Source organism: Oncorhynchus nerka, linkage group LG24 (genome assembly GCF_034236695.1).
Source record: "Oncorhynchus nerka isolate Pitt River linkage group LG24, Oner_Uvic_2.0, whole genome shotgun sequence".
Taxonomy (NCBI): Eukaryota; Metazoa; Chordata; class Actinopteri; order Salmoniformes; family Salmonidae; genus Oncorhynchus; species Oncorhynchus nerka.
The window spans coordinates 57,429,827-57,454,253 of NC_088419.1; the positions used below are offsets into that span (position 1 = coordinate 57,429,827).

The 24,427-nt window shown below is 44.3% G+C and overlaps 1 protein-coding gene across 1 annotated transcript in view; it reads right to left on the reverse strand.

Annotated features, from left to right (window-relative positions):
* Positions 1 to 24,427, reverse strand: part of ncanb (neurocan b) — a 180,364-nt gene that overhangs the window by 130,082 nt on the left and 25,855 nt on the right. The window contains exon 2 of the mRNA XM_029632404.2: positions 15,778 to 15,857. Coding sequence (XP_029488264.1) covers positions 15,778 to 15,850 — 73 coding nt within the window. The 5' untranslated portion in view covers positions 15,851 to 15,857. The remainder of the gene's footprint in view (positions 1 to 15,777; positions 15,858 to 24,427) is intronic.

A 24,427-nucleotide genomic window follows, 5' to 3' on the forward strand; every position in this document is an offset into this window, starting at 1 on the left:
ACAATCTATTTTTCTTCCGTTTTCCTTTTCTGAAACCTGGCTTAATGTTTTCGCTCGGCATCAGCTAGCAATTTCATTACATTCAGTCTGTGACGGCAATTCAATTTGGCCTCTGTTGCCTCATTGTCAATTCACATTGAATTATGCCCAATGCCAGATGGATCAGAGTGGTGTGCGTATGTGTGTACCCTCCCCTCGTAGCCCACCGGTTACCCTTGGCCTGGCATTCAGCCCCAACCCCTGCTTGAGAACATCTCATCTCTCATTCATTATTCATGGCACACTGAATACACATATGCTACTCATACACACGCGCAAGCTTTTGTGGGAATATATCATTTTCTGTCTGATGGTTTATTGTGTCTTTGAGCACGCCAGAGCACACAAATAGCAGACGAGACGTGTGAATAGCTGTCAGCGCTCGTTGCTACATGCTTTATATGCTTTACCCGTGGCTTCCTAAGAGGCTGACTGCCACTTGGCGAAGAGCTTAACATCAACACACAGAGGGCTCCTCTCCATCTGTCTGTGTGTGACATGCTGAACACTCCGAGACGCCCACGGTGCTGTGTTTGACTCCCTCACCTCGCTGATCTATTTGTAAAACCGTGTCGCTGGCGCTGCCTCCGACGGCATGAAAGGTGATTCGTGCTTAAAAAGGCTGTTTTCTCTCAGCACACTCAAGTGATGCTCCACCTGCCTAAAGAGCTGTGACCTGTGAGGGAAAACATGGTCGCCTCTTTTCAAAAAGGGGCGTTTAATGGGGCTAGGGAATATCAAACACGAGCTGGAAACAGAACTTTGTGAACTACAGGTTTTATACTGTGCATCTTTGCGTGGCTGTGTGCTGCAGAAGGGGCTTTAAACCATATCACCTATGAGACAGATTTGATTACCGGTATGTTACAAAGTCTACGAGGTTATAAGGAATTTCCAGAGATTTCTGTGGCACTGAAGGCAATTGATCATATCAGTAGTGTCATTCGGGGCATTCTCGGTTCCTGAGACAGAATGTTCCGGTAGGTACAGTTTCTCCGTGTGACATATGAGACCGTCCTCTGAGTACAGAATGTAATGTGTTTCAGTCTGTCAGGGAAAATGGTGGAACTTCTGAACTTTGCTCACTTGGTAGCAGCAGCCCAATTTCCTCAGAGGGGAATAACGCAGTAAAAAGAGGTTTGGGGGTTGGCACACTTGCTTAGAACATGATGGTGAGGATGGCAAAGGGAGGAAGGAAAGGAAGGAGGAAGCGAGAAGCGACAGTGTGATTTATAGAAGGGAAATGGAGTAATGTAAATCCCACATATGCATGTGCACGCACACACACTCATTTTCTCTCTAAAGTGTCTCTACTCTGGCAGCATAAGAGGCAGAGATGGGAGTATGCTGGTTCTCTCAGGCTCAATGGAGTGAGTCAGCAGGTCCGAGGAGACACACACACACTCTTATCCTCCCTTTTCTCTCTCTTCCCACGGGAATGTGGTACTCATCAGTGTGTTTACTGCACACACACACACACATATACACACATATATACACAGTCCCCAAGGACTATCACGCTGCAATTTCTGGGCCACCTCTCCTGTAGCTGGGGAAAATGTAAAACAGCCAAATGTATGTTTAAGCTGAGAAGCACCGATAATTCTTCAACTGTATAATCATGAGGCGTGGCAGTGTTTGCCAAACCCTGTTCCACTTTCCACTTGGCCAAGCAGCTGTATGGTGATCCACATTACCATTGTGTTGGCCGTGTTCCCACAGCACCCAAACAAATGTGCAGTGAATTAAGTCAAGTTGTAACCACTGTTCTCCTTCTGTCAACCTTGCTTTGTACAAATGTGTTTTTAGTTTCTCTTCCCTTTCCCAGATTGTATTCCGTTTTCTACACCGACTGCAACAATTTGTGACACAAAATCGATTGCAGATACACTTCTTAAAAATCCAAATGACTGTTTAAAGCGGAGGCCCACGATACAAAATGGCTCTATTCCCACATGGTTAAATAATGAATGTAAGTGCTGTGGCCCCCATCGCAATAGATATACCAAATCTGCATTTAGATGGAACTATTTTTACAAGCAGAACCCCATTGAGACCCTCCTTTGTTTGGAAATCCGCCTGTTTTTCATTTGACTTTTTCATCTAAATGAGGCCCAATCAAAGACTGCCTAACCTGCGAAGGAAGAGGCGAGGCAAAAGAGCACTGAGTGAAGAAAGAGCGAACGAGAGCCTGAGGCGGGGAGACAGGAAGAGAGGAACATGTCTCTCTTCTTGTGCTCAATCACACAACAGGACTTTCTGACCTATGTGATTGTCAACTTGGTCACATTTGTCATCTTCCTTTTTTTGAGCAGCAGGAAATGATCAACTGCAGGCAGAAAGAAGCCTTTATCTGCCTCGAGCAGAGAGAGGCTGTTAATGCGTTCTTCCACAGTTATAAGTGCACAATGGCCGACATCTCTCTTTTCTCTCCCTCTCCGCCCGGTCTTACCTGTAATGGGCTTCTCAATGATAAAGGCCCCATTGTCTTCTATTAGACCAGCCACCTGGCTCTGAGCTGATCAAGTGTGTCATTGGCATTGACTAGCGATGTGTCTGGTATTTGCGTTGTCATAAATCAAGAAACATCTTCTGTCTGAGCTCTCTCTCTCCCTCTCCCTCTCTCTCTCTCTCTCTCTCTCTCTCTCTCTCTCTCTCCCCCTCTCTCTCTCTCTCTCTCTCCCTCTGTCAGGTGTCGAGATCACAGGAATGTTTTGCTCAAGAGCAGTTTGTCAGGATGAAAGCGATGCTGAAGTTATACTCGGGGTAACTGGAGGGCCAGTATGAGAGTTTGCGCTCTGGCTTAAAAGAAAGGTGGCCGGTGTGTATAAAGTTGACACGGTGCTCTCACACCTTTGTACAGCACTGATGAAGGCATAAGGCCGAAACGTATGCTCTTCTTTGTTTTATCTTTAGCACCTTGCATTGTCAACCTTTGTATTCTTTCCAGCATGGATTCAGTTAAGTATATCATCTTTGCATCTCGGCTTGGTTAGAGCGCGACTACCTTTTGAACTCTCTAATGCTGCTTACCATGAACTTTGTGTGATAGAGGCTGCCGCGAGTTCTGATTTAGAATGTGCTAACAAAACTGTTTATCTGTTCTATTAGAAGGCTGTGTCTTTTTATATATAAATGCCTGGATCTATCTACAATACATACAAGGACAAGTATTTGAACAAGAGAGTGAGGAGAGAGGCGAGCGAGAGGGAAGAGAGAGAGAGAGGAGAGATACAGAGAGAAATGAAAGAGAGTAGAGAGAGGGGGATGTTGAAGCTGTTATCTTGCAGATGCTAACTCCTCCTAAATCAGCCCTATTGATAACCATGGCAACAGAGACACCACAAGCTGAGACAGGGAGGTGGGGTTTTAGGGAAAACCACATCCTCTGTCTTTCAGTGTAGGTTGGAATTTATTGCCATGAATCTTGCCCTGGAGGCAGCTTTGCAGAGTGGTCACCAACTGGCACAGCAATGGTAAATCTAGCCCTAACCTTAACCCCCATGCTAACCCTAATGCCTAACCTTACATTTTGACTAAAAAGCAAGTTTTTAATTTTTACCGATTCTAACTTTGCAGCTGTCCCAGCTAGCGGAAATCGCTCAGTCTGCTTCCAGGGCAAGATTCATGACAATTAAGTCAACCTGCTCTTTCAATGGCCAAACACATAACCTCTCCACTTATAGTAGCTAACACAGAGCTCTGTGTACGTGTTACTGTTGTGTAGGGGTAGTCTGCTATCATGGCAGGTCTGTATATTTGTAATCTAAATGGAATAAGGGGGAGTAGCTTTTTGACAGAAAACCACAGCTTTTCTACCCTCTCCCCTCCTCTCCACTCCTTCATCCCTCCATCCCACTCCTCCGGCCTGCCGTCTCTCCTGCAGTCAGAGCTGCCCATCTGACAGTAGATTAAGCTAGTGTTTGTGCGTGTGTGCGTGTGTGCGTGTGTGTTTGTGTTTGTGTTTGTATGCTGTAGCGAGTGCACAGCGGGCCTCCCACAGACAGGCACCACACATGGGCTTGGAATGACATTCCCGTGCTGGGACTCTCTCGTATAAAATCATCTCTCTGGGACCCATTCCCCTTCCTCTTCTCCTCTCCCCCACCTCTAGATATGAATAATAGCCATAACGGGGAATAGTGGCCTGCGTCTGAGCCCTGTCCCAGCCCTGTCTCAGCCCTGTCTCAGCCCTGTCTCATCCCTGTCCTAGCCCTGTCTCAGCCCTGTCACAGCCCTGTCTCAGCCCTGTCTCAGCCCTGTCCCAGCCCTGTCTCAGCCCTGTCTCATCCCTGTCCCAGCCCTGTCTCAGCCCTGTCTCAGCCCTGTCTCATCCCTGTCCCAGCCCTGTCTCATCCCTGTCCCAGCCCTGTCTCAGCCCTGTCCCAGCCCTGTCTCAGCCCTGTCTCAGCCCTGTCCCAGCCCTGTCTCAGCCCTGTCTCATCCCTGTCCCAGCCCTATCTCAGCCCTGTCTCAGCCCTGTCTCATCCCTGTCCCAGCCCTGTCTCAGCCCTGTCTCAGCCCTGTCCCAGCCTTGTCTCATCCCTGTCCCAGCCCTGTCTCAGCCCTGTCTCATCCCTGTCTCATCCCTGTCCTAGCCCTGTCTCAGCCCTGTCACAGCCCTGTCTCAGCCCTGTCTCAGCCCTGTCCCAGCCCTGTCTCAGCCCTGTCTCATCCCTGTCCCAGCCCTGTCTCAGCCCTGTCTCAGCCCTGTCTCATCCCTGTCTCATCCCTGTCTCAGCCCTGTCCCAGCCCTGTCCCAGCCCTGTCTCAGCCCTGTCTCAGCCCTGTCTCATCCCTGTCCCAGCCCTGTCTCAGCCCTGTCCCAGCCCTGTCTCATCCCTGTCCCAGCCCTGTCTCATCCCTGTCCCAGCCCTGTCTCAGCCCTGTCCCAGCCCTGTCCCAGCCCTGTCTCAGCCCTGTCTCAGCCCTGTCTCATCCCTGTCCCAGCCCTGTCTCAGCCCTGTCCCAGCCCTGTCTCATCCCTGTCCCAGCCCTGTCTCAGCCCTGTCCCAGCCCTGTCTCATCCCTGTCTCAGCCCTGTCCCAGCTCCTGCCCTGTCCCTCCCTGTCCCAGCCCTGTCTCATCCCTGTCCCAGCCCTGTCTCATCCCTGTCCCAGCCCTGTCTCATCCCTGTCCCAGCCCGGTCTCAGCCCTGTCCCAGCCCTGTCTCATCCCTGTCTCATCCCTGTCCGATCCCCGTCCAAGCCCCGTCCTGTCTCATCCCTGTTCCAGCCCTGTCCCAGCTCCTGCCCTGTCCCTCCCTGTCCCATCCCGCCACACGTCGGTTTAGTGCCACTCGGAGGCTGCTGGCGTGACTAATGCCCGCGCCCTATGTGGCGTAATGATACATTTATCTGAAATGGCACAGGGCCCAGTTCCCCCCGTCCTCATCTCTGACCCCTCGAACAAACACATTCACCAGAGGAGCTGTTAATGCGAGCCACCCATCTGTGCCCACTGCTCCCCTGCCTCCCTCTGTCTCCCTTCATCACCAATTTCCATATTCACTCACCCGAAAAGGAGGAAGTTAGAAAAGGGGGTGGTGCAGAAGAGGGACGTCTTCAAAAATACCCTCTCCACAGTAGAGGGGTAGAATGCATCTTGTTACACGACAGACATAGAGGCTCCTGCATGTCAGTAAGAAATTGGGCATATGACTCAAGGGAGGTACTTTATTGTGCTTATGCTATGTGTGACCGCTGGGCTTCTTGGGATACATAACATGCAGGCTATTACAACTACAATAACTGCCATTACACCCATGAACGCATGTACACACACACAAAAACACTCAATCTGCTCCAGTCACGTCTCTCGTGCTGAGGGAGTAGCTTGCTGAGTCACAGGCCTACAAGCCTTAGTGTTCCTCATGCCTCACAATGCTCTGCTGTTTATCTTAACATAAGGCAGAACAATGGCGTGCAGATGGCAGCAGACGGAGCTGGGAGACAGGCGGGTACAGGGGGCATAGAGGGAGCACGTCGGGGCTTTGGTCTAGGCTCCCTCCTGGTAGGACCCTGGATGCAATCCTACTAGGAGACCCTTCCAGACCCTGCACCCTGGATAATGCGTGTGTGTGTGTGTGTGTGTGTGTGTGTGTGTGTGTGTGTGTGTGTGTGTGTGTGTGTGTGTGTGTGTGTGTGTGTGTGTGTGTGTGTTGTGTGTGTGTGTGTTTGTACATGTGTGTGTGTGTGTACATGTGTGTGTGCGCAGGTTTTACCATTATCCTGGGTCTCTCGTGTGGAATCTGTGAGTGTGTGTACATGGCTACTCCAGCCCCTGCAGACCACTGCACTGGCCAGATAAGACTCTCTGAGTAGGACCGGTCCAGGATCAGCTGTTGTCTGCAGGGAGAGACTACTCCCTGACAGCTCATGATCTCAGACCTGCCGAAGTGTTCTCAAGGAGAATGAGAGAGAAACACGCACTGACACGTAGTCAGAGGGTAAAAAAGACCTTACCCAGGCACCTTTCTATTGCCTGACTTTTCGGAGTGATGATGCTAGAGGACTAAATTGTCCTGACAAATGACTGCTCTTGCTATAATGTGCAAGGACAGCTCTGACACACTGACACACAGCATAGCACTCAGGAATTTACATTACAGTCTCAGAGCAAAACGTATTATATTTTACTAAAATTAATACCACGTTACTTCAAATCAAATTTTATTGGTCACAAGCGCCGAACACAACAGGTGTTTCACCTTGAAATGCTTACTTAAGAGCACATTCCCAACAATGCAGAGTTAAAAAGTAAGACAAATATTTGCTAAATGAAAAGGGAAATAGTAACATAAGAAAAAACATAGAGGCTAATAACAGTTGAATTTGGAAGTTTACATACACCTTAAAACTCAGTTTAATACATTTAAACTCAGTTTTTCACAATTCCTGACATTTAATCCCAGTATAAATTCCCTGTCTTGGCTCAGTTAGGATCACCACTTTATTTTTAGAATGTGAAATGTCAGAATAATAGTAGAGAGAATGATTTAGTTCAGCTTTTATTTCTTTCATCACATTTGTATTTGGTAGCATTGCCTTTAAATTGTTTAACTTGGGTCAAATGTTTCAGGTAGCCTTCCACAAGCTTCCCACAATAAGTTGGGTGAATTTTGACCCATTCCTCCTGACAGAGCTGGTGTAACCGAGTCAGGTTTGTAGGCCTCCTTGCTCGAACACGCTTTTTCAGTTCTGCCCACAAATGTTCTATAGGATTGAGGTCAGGGCTTTGTGATGGCCACTCCAATACCTTGACATTGTTGTCCTTAAGCTATTTTGCCACAACTTTGGAAGTATGCTTGGGGTCATTGTCCATTTGGAAGACCCATTTGCGACCAAGCTTTAACTTCCTGACTTATTTTTGTTTCATCAGACCAGAGGACATTTCTCCAAAAAGTACGATCTTTGTCCTCATGTGCAGTTGCAAACCGTAGTCTGGATATTTATGGAGGTTTTGGAGCAGTGGCTTCTTCCTTGTTGAGTGGCCTTTCAGTTTATGTCGATATAGGACTTGTTTTACTGTGAATATAGATACTTTTGTACCTGTTTCCTCCAGCATCTTCACAAGGTCCTTTGCTGTTGTTATGGGATTGTTTTGCGCATTTCCAACCAAGGTACATTAATCTCTAGGAGACAGAACGCATCTCCTTCCTGAGCGGTATGACGGCTGCGTGGTCCCATGGTGTTTATACTTGCGTACTATCTGACCTCCTCCCTAAAGACTGTCTCATCATCATCGATGATCAGGCCTACCATTGTTGTGTCATCTGCAAATTTAATGATGGTGTTGGAGTAGTGCGCGGCCATGCAGTCGTGGGTGAACAGGGAATACAGAAGGCGACTGAACACAGACCCCTGAGATGCCCCCTTGTTGAGGGCCTGCGTGGCAGATGTATTGTTGCCCACCCTCACCACCTGGGGGCGACCATCAGGAAGTCCAGGATTCAGTTGCAGAGGAAGGTGTTCAGCACCAGAGTCCTTAGCTTAGTGATGATCTTGGAGGGCACTATGGTGCTGAATGCTGAGCTGTAGTCAATGAGTGCAATAGAGATTGCGCCATCTGTGGATCTGTTGGGGCGGTATGTGAATTGGAGTGGGTCCAGGGTTTCTGGGATGATGGCGTTGATGTGAGTCATGACCAGCCTTTCAAAGCTACAAATGTGAGCGCTACGGGGCTGTAGTCATTTAGACAGGTTACCTTGGTGTTATTGGACACATGGACTATCGTGGTTTGCTTGAAACATGTAGGTATAACAGACTGGGTCAGGAAGAGGTTGAAAATGCCAGTGAAGACACTTGCCAGGTGTCCAGCATGCTCTGAGTACGCATCCTGGTTATCCATTTATAACCTTTCTCACATCGGCTACAGAGAGCGTGATCATACAGTCATCCATAACAGCTGGTGCTGTCACACATGGTTGAGTGTTGCTAGCCTTGAAGCGAGTATAGAAGGCATTTAACTCGTCTGGTAGGCTCATGTCACATGGCAGCTCTCGGCTGGATTTCCCTTTGTAATCTGTGATAGTTAGCAAGCCCTGCCACATCAGATGAGCGTCAAAGCCAGTGTAGTAGGATTCGATCTTAGTCCAGTATTGATGCTTTGCCTGTTTGATAGTTTGTCAGAGGGCGTAACTGGATTTCTTATAAGCGCCTGGATTAGTGTCCCGCTCCTTGAAAGCGGCAGCTCTAGCCTTTAGCACAGTGCAGATGTTGCCTGTAGTCCATGGCATCTGGTTGCGATATGTACAGTACCGGTCAAACGTTTGGACACACCCACTTTTCTACATTGTACAGTAGAATAATAGTGAAGACATCAAAACTATAAAATAACACATATGGAATCATGTAGTAACCAAAAAAGTGTTAAACAAATCCAAATATATTTTATATTTTAGATCATTCAAAGTAGCCATCATTACTTTAAGACATGAAGGTCAGTCAATCCAGAAAATTGGAAGAACTTTAAAAGTTTCTTCAAGTTCAGTTGCAAAAACCATCAAGCGCTATGATGAAACTGGCCCTCATGAGGACCGCCACAGTAAAAGAAGACTCAGAGTTACCTCTGCTGCAGAGGATAAGTTCATTGGAGTTAACTGCACCTCAGATTGCAGCCCAAATAAATGCTTCGTAGAGTTCAAGTAAGAGACACATCTCAACATCAACTGTTCAGAGGAGACAACGTGAATCAGGGCTTCATGGTGGAATTGCTGCAAAGAAACCACTATTAAAGGACACCAATAAGAAAAAGAGACTTGCTTGGGCCAAGAAATACCTTTGGTCTGATGAGTCCAATCTTGACTTTTGGTTCCAATCGCCTTGTCTTTGTGAGACGCAGAGTAGGTGAACGGATGATGCTTTGCTGGTGACACTGTCAATGATTTACTTAGAATTCAAGGCACACTTAACAAGCATGGCTACCACAGCATTCTGCAGCGATACGACATCCCATCTGGTTTGCACTTAATGGCTATCATTTGTTTTTCAACAAGACAATGACCCAAAACACACCTCCAGGCTGTGTAAGGGCTATTTGACCAAAGGGAGTGATGGAGTGATGCATCAGATGACCTGTCCTCTGCAATCACCCGACCTCAACCAAATTGAGATGGTTTGGGATAAGTTGGACCTCAGAGTGAAGGAAAAGCAGCCAACAGGTGCTCAACATATGTGGGAACTCCTTCAAGACTGTTGGGAAAGCATTCCTCATGAAGCTAGTTTAGAGAATTACTAGAATGTGAAAAGCTGTCATCATCGCAAAGGGTGGCTACTTTGAAGGATCTAAAATATGAAATATATTTTAATTTGTTTAAGCCATTTTTTTGTTACTACATGATTCCATATGTGTTATTTCATAGTTTTGATGCCTTCACTATTCTACATTGTGGAAAATAGTAAAAAATAAAGAAAAACCCTTGAATGAGTCGGTGTGTCCAAACTTCTGACTGGGACTGTACGTACGGTCACTGTGGGTACGACATCGTCAATGCACTTATTAATGAAGCAGGTGACTGCTGTGGTAAAGTCCTTAATGCCATTCCAGTCTGTTCCAGCAAAACAGTCCTGTAGTTTGGCATCCGCTTCATTGGACCACTTCTGTATTGTGCGCATCACTGGTACTTCATGTTCAACTTTTTGCTTGTAAGCAGAAATACAGAGGACAGAGTTATGTTCAGATTTGCCAAATGGAGGGTGAGGGAGAGAGGTTACGTTACATTAGGCTACCACTGTAATAGAGGTTGTATAATAAAATACGCACAGTATAGTATCCTCCGTCTTGATCGCATTTGACCGGTTTAGTATGATATATTACGTTTGTCTGCTTTAGTAAGATATGCTACGTTAGGTTAGGGGTTAAGGTTAGGGTTAAGATTTGTGTTAAGGTTAGGTTTAGGAGTAAGGTTAAGGTTAGAGTTAGGGTTAAGGGAAGGGTTAAGCAAACATGCTAAGTAGCTAAAAAAGTAGTAAGTAGTTAGCTAGAATTCTAAAGTTGTCAGTGAGGAGCTTTGAACACACAACCGCTGTGCTGCTAGACGTTCACGTTATACGCCCTACCAACCACCCTCCTTTCATTGTTGCCTGAAGTAAACTAGTATCCAAACACATTTGAGTGTCCCTGATTTAGTCAAATATTATATGTTTTAAAATATTAAAATATAATACTTCCTGCACCAAACTTTATATTGTAGTTCCAGGCACTAGCATTTCTCCCCACATTATTATTTTGCCCCCTGCCTAAGTATATAGAGAAATATGGTGTCTCCTATTGCCCTGGAAGAGGTGTTCACTAATGTATCCCTTAAACAATGTAAGCTATGCTTTGGTGCTATTATTGCGCACACAATTTCTATTTGGCACAAAATTGTAAAACAATGTAACTGGGAATCAAAATGGCCCATACTCCAATAGTTCACAATAATTGCTTGTGATCTGGAGTGTGGCCTTTTGCATCCCCCCTATGGGCCAGATGTGGAATCCGTACCCTTACAGATATCACGGACATAATGGTTTGAGAACATTCCAAGATTTGAAAGATAGAAACACATTATCAGGCATCTCCTTTCTTCTATATTTACAATTGAAGTCAGCTTTGCTGGCCTATGGAGTCCCTTGGGAAACCCAACTACCAAACCATTCAATGAGTAAATAAATGATCTAAGTTCCCGAAAGGACTGATCTCTATAATATATAAACAACTTTTGGAAAGCTTATATTCTGAGCTAGCCATTAAAAAAGTTTGGCCCACAGATCTAATTGCGACTGAACAACCCTTTAACTGGAAGTGAACATGGAAAAATATGACCTCCGTAATCCCAACCATCAATTTATACATTTTAAGTGTGTTCACAGACTGTATTTAACACCAAGGAGACTTTTTTCCAATGAAATTGGACCCGACTCTTAACTGTTCTCTTTGTCCCCTAAGGTTTCCCAGCCAAAACATTTTGAAACAGTTTTGTGAATATATGACAACATTTGGTGAAGTTTTTGTTAGTTTTGGTTTTCGACAAAGGTTTTTTGGTTGTTCGTGCACACTGCATTTTTTCTCGAGGCAACCTGAAGTCAGTAGCTGAAGTCTACAACCCTTCATCAGTGATTTGGCTCCCGAGTGGTGCAGCGGTCTAAGACACTGCATTTCAGTACAAAAGGTGTCACTACAGTCCCTGGTTCAAATCTGTGTCACATCTGGCTGTGATGGGGAGTCCTATAGGGTGGAGCACAATTGCCCCAGTGTCGTCCTGGTTTGGCTGGGGTAGGCTGTCATTGTAAATAAGAATTTGTTCTTAACTGACTTGCTTAGTTAAAGAAAATTGTCACAGAGCTCTGTGTAGGATGGGTGTGAAATGCTAGTGTCTGGAAATACAAATTAAAGTTTGGGATGGATAGTATTATATTTTAATATCTTAAAACATACAATATTTTACTAAATCTGGGACTCTCACATTAGTATGATATGTTACAGTAGGGATTCTTCAATGACTACTTTTGTTTCAAAGTAGATTTGTTTAAGACTATCAAGAATGACTCTGTGTGACCCTGATTTAGCCCACTGCAGAAAAATATTAAATGCTTCTGGGGAAAGGTTACAAAATTAATTTAGAATTTATATATTGAATGATTTACATCTATTATGTTACATAATGAATATCTCAATCAATCAGAGATGATTATTCCTGGCAGGCAGAACCACCTCACTCTTTCCCTTTTAACCAGGGGATACAGTTACTGTTAGAAGTTATACCATTAGAATTATCAACAGTGAGAACGAATGGTGCTAGTCAAGGATCAAGTGAGACCTGGACAAATATACCTGACTCTGAAAAGAACAATTTCAGATAAAGCCCCACACATACAAACCAATTATACACCGTGTGGTAGTGGAGGATATATGCTGTATACCCACTTATTTCTCAGTGGGAATTGTCTATACTCACTTCTTAATAACCACTGATACATACAGTGCATTCTGAAAGTATTCAGACAACTTGACATTTTCCACATTTTGATACGTTACAGTCTTATTCTGAAATGGATGAAATTGTTTTTTTCCCCCCCTCATCAATCTAAGCACAATAACCCACAATGACAAAGCAAAAACGTTTTTTTAGATTTTTTTGGGGCGAATTTATAAAAACTTAAACCGGAAATATAATAACATTTACAGAAGTATTCAGACCCTTTACTTAGCACTTTGTTTAATCACCTTTGGCAGTGATTACAGCTTTGAATCTTCTTGGGTATGACGCTACAAGCTTGGCACACATGTATTTAGCGAGTTTCTCTGTCAGATTGGATGGTGAGTGTTGCTGCACAGCTATTTTCAGGTCTTTCCAGAGATGTTAGATCGGGATCAAGTCCGGGCCAAAGAGTTCAATCTTGGTTTCATCAGACCAGAGAATCTTCTTTCTCATGGTCTGAGAGTCCTTTAGGTGCCTTTAAGCAAGTGCTGCAGAGATGGTTGTCCTTCTGGAAGGTTCTCCCATTTCCACAGAGGAACTCTGGAGCACTGTCAGAGTGATCACCGTGTTCTTGGTCACCTCCCTGACCAAAGCCCCGATTGCTCAGTTTGGCCGGATGGCCAGCTCTAGGAAGACTCTTGGTGGTTCCAATGTTTTGGTCCCTTTCCCCAGATTTGTGCCTCGACACAATCCTGTCTCGGAGCTCTACGGACAATTCCTTAGACCTCATGGCTTGTTTTTTCTCTCTGTATTGCACTGTCATCTGTGGGATCTTATATAGACGGGTGTGTGCCTTTCCAAATCATGTCCAATCAATTGAATTTACCACAGGTGGACTCCAATCAGGTTGAAGAAACATCTCAAGGATGATCAATCGTATTGTGTTCCTGTTTCATCTGGAGAAGAAGATGTATGTTTTTCCTTGGGAGATTTTCATTGATTATGTTGGAGTGTTTGTGTTGACCAAATGCCCTCAATAGAGAACTGTGTTCAATCAAGAAAACCTACTCCTGACTCGTTTATTCCACCTTCCCGCTTTAGAGTGACGCCCAATTACTTGGTCCGCTCACATTACGTAAATAAGGTATTTCTGTTTTTTGTTTTTAATACATTTGCAAACATTTTTAAAAAACAGTTTTCACTTTGTATTGTGTGTAGATTGATGATTGATGATAGATTGATGCTAAAAATAATTTTATACATTTTATAATAGGGCTCTAACGTAACAAAATGTGGGAAAAGCCAAGGGGTCTGAATACTTTCCGAAGGCACTTGAACAAATCAGAATATATTTTTTAAACACTTTTGCTGCTGCTCCAGTTTCAACTGTTTTGCTTGCGGTTATGGAACCCTGACCTGTTCACTGTGATTACTATTATTTCACCATGCTGGTCATTTGTGAACATTTGAACATCTTGGCCATGTTCTGTTATAATCTCCACCCGGCACAGCCAGAGGAGGACTGGCCACCCCACATAGCCTGGTTCCTCTCTAGGTTTTTTTCCTAGATTTTTTCCTTTCTAGGGAGTTTTTTTCTAGCCATCGTGCTTCTACACCTGCATTGCTTGCTGTTTGGGGTTTTAGGCTGGGTTTCTATACAGCACTTTGATATATCAGCTGATGTAAGAAGGGCTATATAAATACATTTGATTTGATGTTTTGGTTACTACATGATTCCATATGTGTTTTTTCATAGTTCTGATGTCTTCACTATTATTCTACAATGTAGAAAATAGTAAATATAAAGAAAAACCCATGAGTAGGTAGGTGTGTCCAAACTTTTGTCTGGTACTATATATATAATACGTTTTGCTCTGAGACCAGGCTGGGATTCACTGAGGCAAATCATAGGTCAGGATACATTCGATATCTGCCTATGACATACTATAGGGCTCATTGTACAGTGTGTGGATACAATATTGAGACACAGGACCGTGTCTATATATTCAGTTTCTCACCAGACGTATATTCACTAACCAAATGGAAGCAGATGGCCATAATAGGGAGGGACCAATCTGAACTTGTTCAATAAGAGACGCTCATTTTCGTTGCCAAGAAACATTTTCTGTTGCAAACCATTTTGCTACGGTGTGCACTAATGAATACACACAGATTTTTGAGCGGTAGTAGCATGGTATTAAGTTGTCAAAATGCAGCTGAGTTTGTTGTTTTAAGCATCAAAGTGGATATGAACAAGTCACATTAATATTTAACAAGTGATGAAGCAAAAAAAACTCTAAATAAAGCTCAGCATGGAAGATTAGCGAATTTTCCTGTTTTTCCAGACTGTGACTCAAGAGCTAAGTACTGCAGGATAAATGGAGCCGGGAGATTTGTTGTCTTCCCTGCCCTAAATGCCTCATCATTTGCCTCTACTAAAAGTCCAGCTCCAGTATTTATAGTGAGATAAAATGAATGGAATCAATCCCCTCGTCCCTAAGCTGTGAGGACCTGCCAACAGTCCCAGCCCTATAGGGATGACGGAAGTGTGTGTGTGCGTGTGTGTGTGCCTAAGCCATCCTCCATAAACTGCAACCCTCCAAAGGGTAGTGCTACCAAGAACCGTTTTAATCAGATGAACCCTTTTTTAAAGACAAGGGTACTTTGTAAGGCAAAGGGTTCTACCTAGAACCTTTAACATCTTAAGAACTGTTTTTGCAAGAAAGGGTTCTTTTGTGATTCTTTGGACGGCAAAACTGATTATTTGGAAGGCAAGAAGGGTTCTACATAGAGCCATATATAATATTTCCCAGCATGCTCTATTGCAGGGAGATTTTCAGAATGGTTTGTTTCACTGTAATATCTGTTTTTGCATGTAATTGATGGGTTGATGCATTTAATGCGACACAAAGATAAATAACATACCGTTTTCCAAACTAATCCAATCTGTTAGTAATTGGATTTATTTCACCCGTTTGAGGTAGTCTCAGTATTCAATCTTCCCTACCCTTGGCAGTCATTCTGAATGCAGGTTGCGGGTGATTAACAAATGCACTTGTTGGATATCCTAACTCTGGTTGGATTCCAATAGGAATTCCAATCAATTTGATTTGACATCACTTTGCAAGCCAGCATAATTCGACTTGCAGGCCTGAAGTGGCCTGTTAACCAAGGGTTCTCAGTAGTGTTCTAGGTAGAACCATATACAAAGGGTTCTCTACATAGAGAGTTCTAAAAAACCCATTTCTCTATAAACTGCAAAGGGTTCTGCCCAGCCCCTTAAAAGGGTTCCCCTATTGGGACAAACCCGAAGAACCCTGTATGGTTCTACTTACCATAGCCCAGAGAGAGCAGGAGGGCCGTCAGCAGAGCCTGCAGTCCACAGACAGGGACCACCGCACCCAGCATCCTGGACCTGAGAGAGAGAGAGAGAGAGAGATCTTTCGAATTATAATCACTCAAGTTGCCGATATGTTTGCATGTACACTCTCTTTCTCCTTCCCTTAACATTCCAGCTATAGTGGAGACAGGAGGAGACAGCTGAGAGGTGGACAGGAGGCATAGCCATTAGAATCCCATCACCAACAGGCCCTTCTAGTGACAAATCAGACAGGAGTGATTTCTGTGGTTTGAAATCACCTCCTGGCCCTACATCAGGGGAGGGCACTGATAATGTAGCCAACTTTACAATCTCCCTACAATCAAAGACTGATTTCTGCCTAGAACAGCCCAGTCAGTAGATCTACAATACAGTCTGATTAACAATCAGGTGGATAATATATTTGTATCGAAGAATGTGTTATTATTTGGCAACCCATCAGCTTACTCTGATTCCTATACCAAAATAAAGTATGTTTTCACTCTTCTACATCAAAACAGCTGAGCAACACAACAAGCAAATACAACATGATTGAAGCCTATGTTCCCATGGCAATTGGCATAATGCATGTTGCATATGGCATATTTGACTTTTTCACTAAGCACACACAAAATCAAAGATGCAGGAATTCTTGGATCTAGTGAGGGTGGAGGCAGCTGGTATGTGAGAGAGAGCCTAGTGTTTATATTAGTTTATTGGAAAATGCAGCTTTTCTGTGTCACTGGGAAGGTGAAAAACAGCCTCACGGGTTGACACCTTACATTTGGAAATATAATGCTACAGAACGTGTCATCCTCGCCACGTTAGATTGCTTATTTTCTTTCAATAATTGTTTTTCTTTCACTCATTTTTCAATAAGAATACAAACAAATGTGTGTCCAGACTTCTCTATTGAAGCTTATGTCAAATGTAAGTGATTTGCTTCTTTTTTTAAATGTATAAAAGTACAGACTCAGAGCTTCAAAATGGTATATCGTACGTTGCAGTTGGAGGAAACCTGGGAACGTTATGCTGGGAAAGTTGAAAAACGTGTTATCCTACTTAAAAGACAAGTAGGGGGAAAATGCCTGTTCCAAAGATTTGTATGAAAGTTTCACACTGACTAGAGAACTCTTGTTTGTTTACGCCCATTCAGCATTGTTTGCACAATCTTAAGCCTTAGCCCCACCCCACCCACACATGTAAACGCAGGTGAGTCAGCACGGCATTGTCCTCCAGAAAGTAGGTCTCCCCGTCATAAACTCAGCTAAATTTACAGAAGCAATGTTTTTGAGAGCTGTAGCAACACTTTTGCAGTTGTCCATAGCTGTATCTCTCCAAAAATCGGAGATATATATAAATCTATATACTGACCAGGGAGGAGCCCGTTCAGATATATACAGACCAATCAGGACTCATCTCTCAGCATGTCCAACTGTTCCATTATCTCATCCAATCATGACTACCCGGGAAAGATGTTGTCTTTCTCCCTATATAGCTCAGTGCTTGCTCCTTGGCTCAACTAGGCTGATAATTAAAAATGTGTATTCATATTTACTGATCCAATACAAGTTTGTAATTAAGCCACGTGGAAGTTCACATGTTCAAGAAGGCATTTCAGACAAAAATAAACATTCGCAAATGGCCCTACTGTGAAGTAGGAACCAGCAGCAGACTCTGTAACTCGTCACATTTCTTAATGAAGAAAAGTGACGTCCTAATCTCAATCTTGATAGAAGAATCATGAAAACCCTGTGAAAAATATGCCTTAAATTCAATTAGAATCAAATCAACTTTTATTTGTCACATGCGCCAAATACAACAGTTGAAATGCTGACTTTAACCAACAATGCAGTTCAAGTTAAGAAAATATTTACTGAATAAAAGAAAGGTTTTTATTTTTTAAATAACACAAGAAAATGACATAACATTAACGAGGCTATATACAGGGGGTACCTGTACCGAGTCAATGTGTGGGGGTACAGGTTAGTCAAGGCAATTTGTAAAGTGTCTATGCATAGATAATAAACAGTGAGCTGCAGCAGTGTAAACATAAAGGGCGGGGGGGGGTCAATGAAAATAGTCTGGGTGGCCATTTGGTGAATTGTTCAGCTTGGAGGTCTTTTGGTCCTAGATTTGGCGCTCCGGTAGCCCTTGCTATGCGGTAGCAGAGAGAACAGCCTGTGACTTTGGTGACTGTAGTCTTTGACAATTTTTTGGGCCTTCCCAAATGTTTTGTCTTTGACAATTTTTTAGACACTGCCTAGTACATAGGTGGATGGCAGGAAGCTTGGCCCCAGTGATGTACTGGACCATATGCACTACCCTCTGTAGCGCAGTTGCCATACCAGGCAGTGATGCAACCGGTCAGGATGCTCTTGATGGTGCAGTTGTAGAATCTTTTCAGTATCCTTAAGGGCAAAAGGTGTTGTTGTGCCCTCTTCACAACTGTCTTGGTGTGTTTGGACCATGATAGTTTGTTGGTGATGTGGACACCAAGGAACTTGAAACTCTCGACCTGCTCCACTTCAGCCCCATCGATGTTAATGGGGGCCTGCTCGGCCCTCCTTTTCCTATATTCCACGATCAGCTCCTTTGTCTTGCTCACACTGAGGGAGAGGTTGTTGTCCTGGCACCACACTGCCAGGTCTGACCTCCTCCCTATAGGCTGTCTCATCGCTGTCGGTGATCAGGCACACTGTTGAATACAACTTTACTAATCCCCCCCAGGGACACCATTGTCAGAGCACAAGCACACATTTACATCAATTCTCCACATTTTACAGCATAAAGAGATAAGCAACCAGCTTTCCAACCATGTACAGTATGTGTTTGCCCGGCTCAACTAAAATAACCCCTGACCTGTCTGTTGTTACAGTATGACAAAGGGTTAACATCTGTCCAGTCCAGATAGTAGGGTCCAGTGTGTGTTGAGTGGAAACTAAATTCCAGTCAGATGTCAGTCCCTGGTTGGAGGACAGAGAAACCCTGTGTATAAATAATGGATGTGGCAGCTCTGAAGATACGTCGTCCAGCCCGGCGCGGCGGCCAAGGGGCGAAATCCGAGGCGAGGGTACCAGAGAAGGGACACAGATAGCTGGTGTCCATTACAGCCACGCTATTCGCTCAGACTGTCTCAAAGGCAATCAAGGACAAACACAGACAGCCCAGCCAGGCTATTCTCTAGGGGAGGAATATAGATGGGACCATTTAGGCATGCTTTATCCCTCCTAAATATTACAGGAACAACAAAACAATGCTTGAATGCTGCCCAAATGATGATGTGATATCATGCTAGAGGCAGGACTTTTTCCCGATCACGTGATCTGACCAGGGAAAACCACGTGATCTGACCAGGGAAAACTTCTGGCTCCAGTAATAGCCTCCGGCCTTGTCACACCCTGATCTGTTTCACCTGTCCTCGTTATTGTCTCCACCCCCTCCAGGTGTCGCTTGTTTTCCCCAGTGTATGTATCCCTGTGTTTTCTGTCTCTCTGTGCCAGTGTATGTATCCCTGTGTTTCCTGTCTCTCTGTGCCAGTGTATTTATCCCTGTGTTTCCTGTCTCTCTGTGCCAGTGTATTTATCCCTGTGTTTCCTGTCTCTCTGTGCCAGTGTATGTATCCCTGTGTTTCCTGTCTCTCTGTGCCAGTGTATTGATCCCTGTGTTTCCTGTCTCTCTGTGCCAGTGTATGTATCCCTGTGTTTCCTGTCTCTCTGTGCCAGTGTAAGTATCCCTGTGTTTTCTGTCTCTCTGTGCCAGTGTATGTATCCCTGTGTTTCCTGTCTCTCTGTGCCAGTGTATTTATCCCTGTGTTTCCTGTCTCTCTGTGCCAGTTCGTCTTGTATGTCCAAGCCTACCAGCGTTTTTTCCTGTTTTCCTGCTTTGCCTTTTTGCCATTTTCTAAGTTTTGACCCTTGCCTGTTCTGGACTCTGTACCTGCCTACCTGACCATTCTGCCTTCCCTGACTTCGAGCCTGCCTGCCACTCTGTACCTCTGTAACTCTGATCTGGTTGTGACCTTTTGCCTGGTTGTGACCTTTTGCCTATTTATTAAACATCTTATACTCCAACCACCTGCCTCCTGTGTCTGCATTTGGGTCTCGTCTAGTGTCATGATAGGCCTACAGTATTTCCTGGTTAGGAAAATTCAGAACCCTAATTATTAGGCTCCTTAGTACCATGCTAGGGGTGCGGGAAGAATGCAAAGTGAATGCCTTGCTAACGAAGCCTATAAAATATAATATTCCCTACTTGTATCTCCAAAGGCTCCTCATGACACACAGACCCACTTCAGTTCAATCCCAGATCAATACAGTCTCTTCAGAGCACCGTAGCCCTTTCTCTACATTATCAATACTAAGAAAGCCTTCTATTCATGTGTGTTTTATTGGGCTAAGTCACAACGTTATGTTGGCTCTGACCTTGCCGCATCATCAATACAAACAAAGCCTTTTGGTGGCCCTAAGTGAGATTTGGTTGGGGGGGGGGGGTTCCCCACCTCAAGGGCAAAACATTTTAGTGGCCCCCCTCTTGACGATGGCGGAAATAAACATTTTAGTTTTAAAGTTAATCTCCTGCAATTCTACACATTTTGCCATGGGGCGTAGTTTATAACACATTTCATCCAATTCTACTCAATTTGCCATGGGGCAGAGACAAACACTTGCAGTTTTACAGCTAATTTCCTGCAATTCTACCCATTTTGGCATGACTTATGCCATGTTAATATGATATCTGAGTGAGAGTGACTAACGAAATCAATGGAGGCCCCCTGGAGGTCAGGGCCCCTGGGCACGTGCCCTGGTTTCCCATTCGGTATTCGGCCATGATTACCACAAGTTTAGATAGCTGTCTTGACTAGTTTAGCAATCTTTTTGTTTTAGCTGACATGGCTTATTGAGTGAATGTCAGTGACTGACATACAAGAGACAACCAAATGTAGAAACTACACCTTGGGTATTCTACTTTTCAAACCCCAAATGAGTTCCTCATTTTTTATGTTGCTTATGCCCAGGGCCCGGCCCTCCTTGCCACTATCTTGAGACATTTTCTTTGCATCTCCAACAGGTGATCTCTCTCTCTTTCTCTCTTTCTCGCAGCACTTATTCTTCTTGTCTTCGACCTCTATGCTACCAGCATGACTCAGGAGTATCTCTTAACTGTATTTTCGAGTTGGAGCCAAGCTGTGAGTGTCCTTTCAAATACCAACTCTCTCAGCTCAGCTGGCTCACCGGACTGGACGTCACCTCAATGCCAACATGAACCTGCTCCTGTATGGACATCTGCATACATTTCTCAGTCAGTCACAACACACACAGACGCACGTGCGCACACCCATACAGAAACCTGTACACACAGCCACACATACAGTGCATTTGGAAAGTATTCAGACCCCTTGACTTTTTCCACATTTTGTTATGTTACAGCCTTATTCTAAAATTGATTCAATACATTTTTTCCTCATCAATCTACACAGAATACCCCATAATGACAAAGCGATAACAGGTTTTTAGACATTTTTGCAAATGTATTAAAAAAATTAAAAAACAAAAGACCTTATTTACATAAGTATTCAAATCCTTTGCCATGATACTCGAAATTGAGCTCAGGTGCATCCTGTTTCCATTGATCATCCTTGAGCTGTTTCAACAACTTCATTGGAGTCCATCTCTGGAGAGACCTGAAAATAGCTGTGCATCGATATTCCCCATCCAACCTGACAGAAGAATGGGAGAAACTCCCCAAATAGAGATGTGCCAAGCTGGTAGCGTCATACCAACAAAGACTCAAGGCTGCAATCACTGCCAAAGGTGCTTCAATAAAGTACTGAGTAAAGGGTCTGAATACTTATTTACATGTGATATATCAGCTTTTTTATTTATACATTTGCAAAGATTTCTAAAAACTTGTTTTTGCCTTGTCATTGTGTGGATGCTAGTGTGGATGCTAGCTAGGTAGTCAGAGCGCTGGATGCTAGCATGGATTTTTGCGTGGATGCTAGCATGGATGCTAGCTAGCTAGAGTTAGAGCGCTCAACCAAATGGCATGCCAATGGGCCATCTGAATGTATGTCACCACAGACAGACATCTGCATGTACTGCACCACAGACACATCTGAATGTACTGCACCACAGAGACACCTGAATGTACTGCACCACAGACACATCTGAATGTACTGCACCACAGACACATCTGAATGTACTGCACCACAGACACATCTGAATGTACTGCACCACAGACACATCTGAATGTACTGCACCACAGAGACACCTGAATGTACTGCACCACAGACACATCTGAATGTACTGCACCACAGACACATCTGAATGTACTGCACCACAGACACATCTGAATGTACTGCACCACAGACACGTCTGAATGTACTGCACCACAGACACACCTGAATGTACTGCACCACAGACACATCTGAATGTACTGCAACACAGACACACCTGAATGTACTGCACCACAGACACATCTGAATGTACTGCAACACAGACACATCTGAATGTACTGCATAACAGACAGACATTGTGTTTGTTGTGCCCCAGAAAACGCATCTCCTTTCTTCCTGTTGGAGAGCTGTTGTGTTCTCTCCTCATTCAGGTTTTATAAGTTAGCTTATGGCTCTGTGGTCTCAGCATTGTTTTCATCTGGATGCTTTTATCATTATGCATCAAAACAAAAACTCACCAAGGGACAACACAACCAATTGAGGAGGGAGAAGCAGCTCATTAAAGGCCAACTTTGTCCTGCAAATATAGTATAATAAAGAGAACATTTACTATACAATATGGAAGTTCAGCAATATGGTTCCTGCAAATGTACACTACCGTTCAAATGTTTGGGGTCAAATGTCCTTGTTTTTTAAAGAAAATACAAATTTTGGTTTGGCCATTTTGAACCTGTAATCAAACCCACAAATGCTGATGCTCCAGATACTCAACTAGTCTAAAGAAGGCCAGTTTTATTGCTTCTTTAACCAGAAAAACAGTTTTACATTTACATTTACATTTAAGTCATTTAGCAGACGCTCTTATCCAGAGCGACTTACAAATTGGTGCATTCACCAATGCTGTGACAACATAATTGCAAAAGGGTTTTCTAATGATCAATTAGCCTTTTAAAATTATAAACTTGGATTAGCTAACACAACATGCTATTAAAACACAGGAGTGATGGTTGCTGATAATGGGACTATGTACGCCTAGGTAGATATTCCATTAAACATCTGCCATTTCCAGCTGCAGTAGTCATTACAACATTAACAATGTCTACACTGTATTTCTGATCAATTTGATGTGATTTGAATGAATGGACAAAAATGCTTTTCTTTTAAAAAACAAGGGCATTTCTAAGTGACGCCAAACTTTTGAACGGTAGTGTATTTTGTCACCTTATTTCTAATCTGTCACCTACATAGCTGTTGATGGGTCTGAGTCTCAAATGAAAATGGCATTGTGTGTGTGTGCATGCGTGCGTTGGTCTGTGTGCGAGTGGGTGCCTGCATCCATGCATCCATGTGTGTTTGTGTGTGTGTGTGTGACTGAATGACTGACTGCTGTGTGAGCTGATGGAGTGACAGGGGAGTGAGTGATTAATGAGCCTGGTTCATAACACACGATGGCACGGAAGAAAGGAGAGGAAGCAGACAGAGAGCGGGAGACTACATGGAGGGATAGAAAGGAGGGTTGGAGCAGACAGAGAGAGGGAGACTACATGGAGGGATAGAAAGGAGGGTTGGAGCAGACAGAGAGAGGGAGACTCCATGGAGGGATAGAAAGGATGGAGGGAGCAGATAGAGAAAGGGAGACTCCATGGAAGGATAGAAAGGAGGGTTGGAGCAGACAGAGAGAGGGAGACTCCATGGAGGGATAGAAAGGATGGAGGGAGCAGATAGAGAAAGGGAGACTCCATGGAGGGATAGAAAGGATGGAGGGAGCAGATAGAGAAAGGGAGACTCCATTGAGGGATAGAAAGGATGGAGGGAGCAGATAGAGAGCAGATAGAGAGGGAGACTCCATGGAGGGATAGAAAGGATGGAGGGAGCAGATAGAGAAAGGGAGACTCCATTGAGGGATAGAAAGGAGGGAGGAAGGGTAGAAATAGGGTAGACAGAAAGAATGATAGAGAACTTGTGGAAAAAGGGAAGAAAGTTGACAGAGAGAAGGATAGAAAGAGGCTCCATAGAGGGACAGCATGAACTCCTGCCTGATCGTAACAGCATATGGAAGCCTCCCTCCTTCCCTCTCTCCCTGCCGTCTGGGTGGGACAGCATGGAGAGAACAGTCAGGCTGAGCAGAGCTTCCAACCAGCTGGGATGAAGCAGTGGAGACTGTGTAGAGATCTAGTGAGGCCTCCAGTGACTTCCCTGAGTCTTCTCAGTATGGGACACTGTCTCAGTGGGTGGTAAAGGAGAGTACACACCTGTTCTGGTCTCAAGCATTTAGCTACACTTGCAATAACATCTGCTAACCATGTGTATGTGACCAATAATGGTAGTAGCAACGCTAAGTCTGTAATTACAGTATATCAAATCTGAAACGGGTTATGATTGTGAAAGGCACTGAGAGGAGGTAGGTAGCCTAGCGACAGGTAGGGGTAGCGGCAGGTCGTGGAGGTGG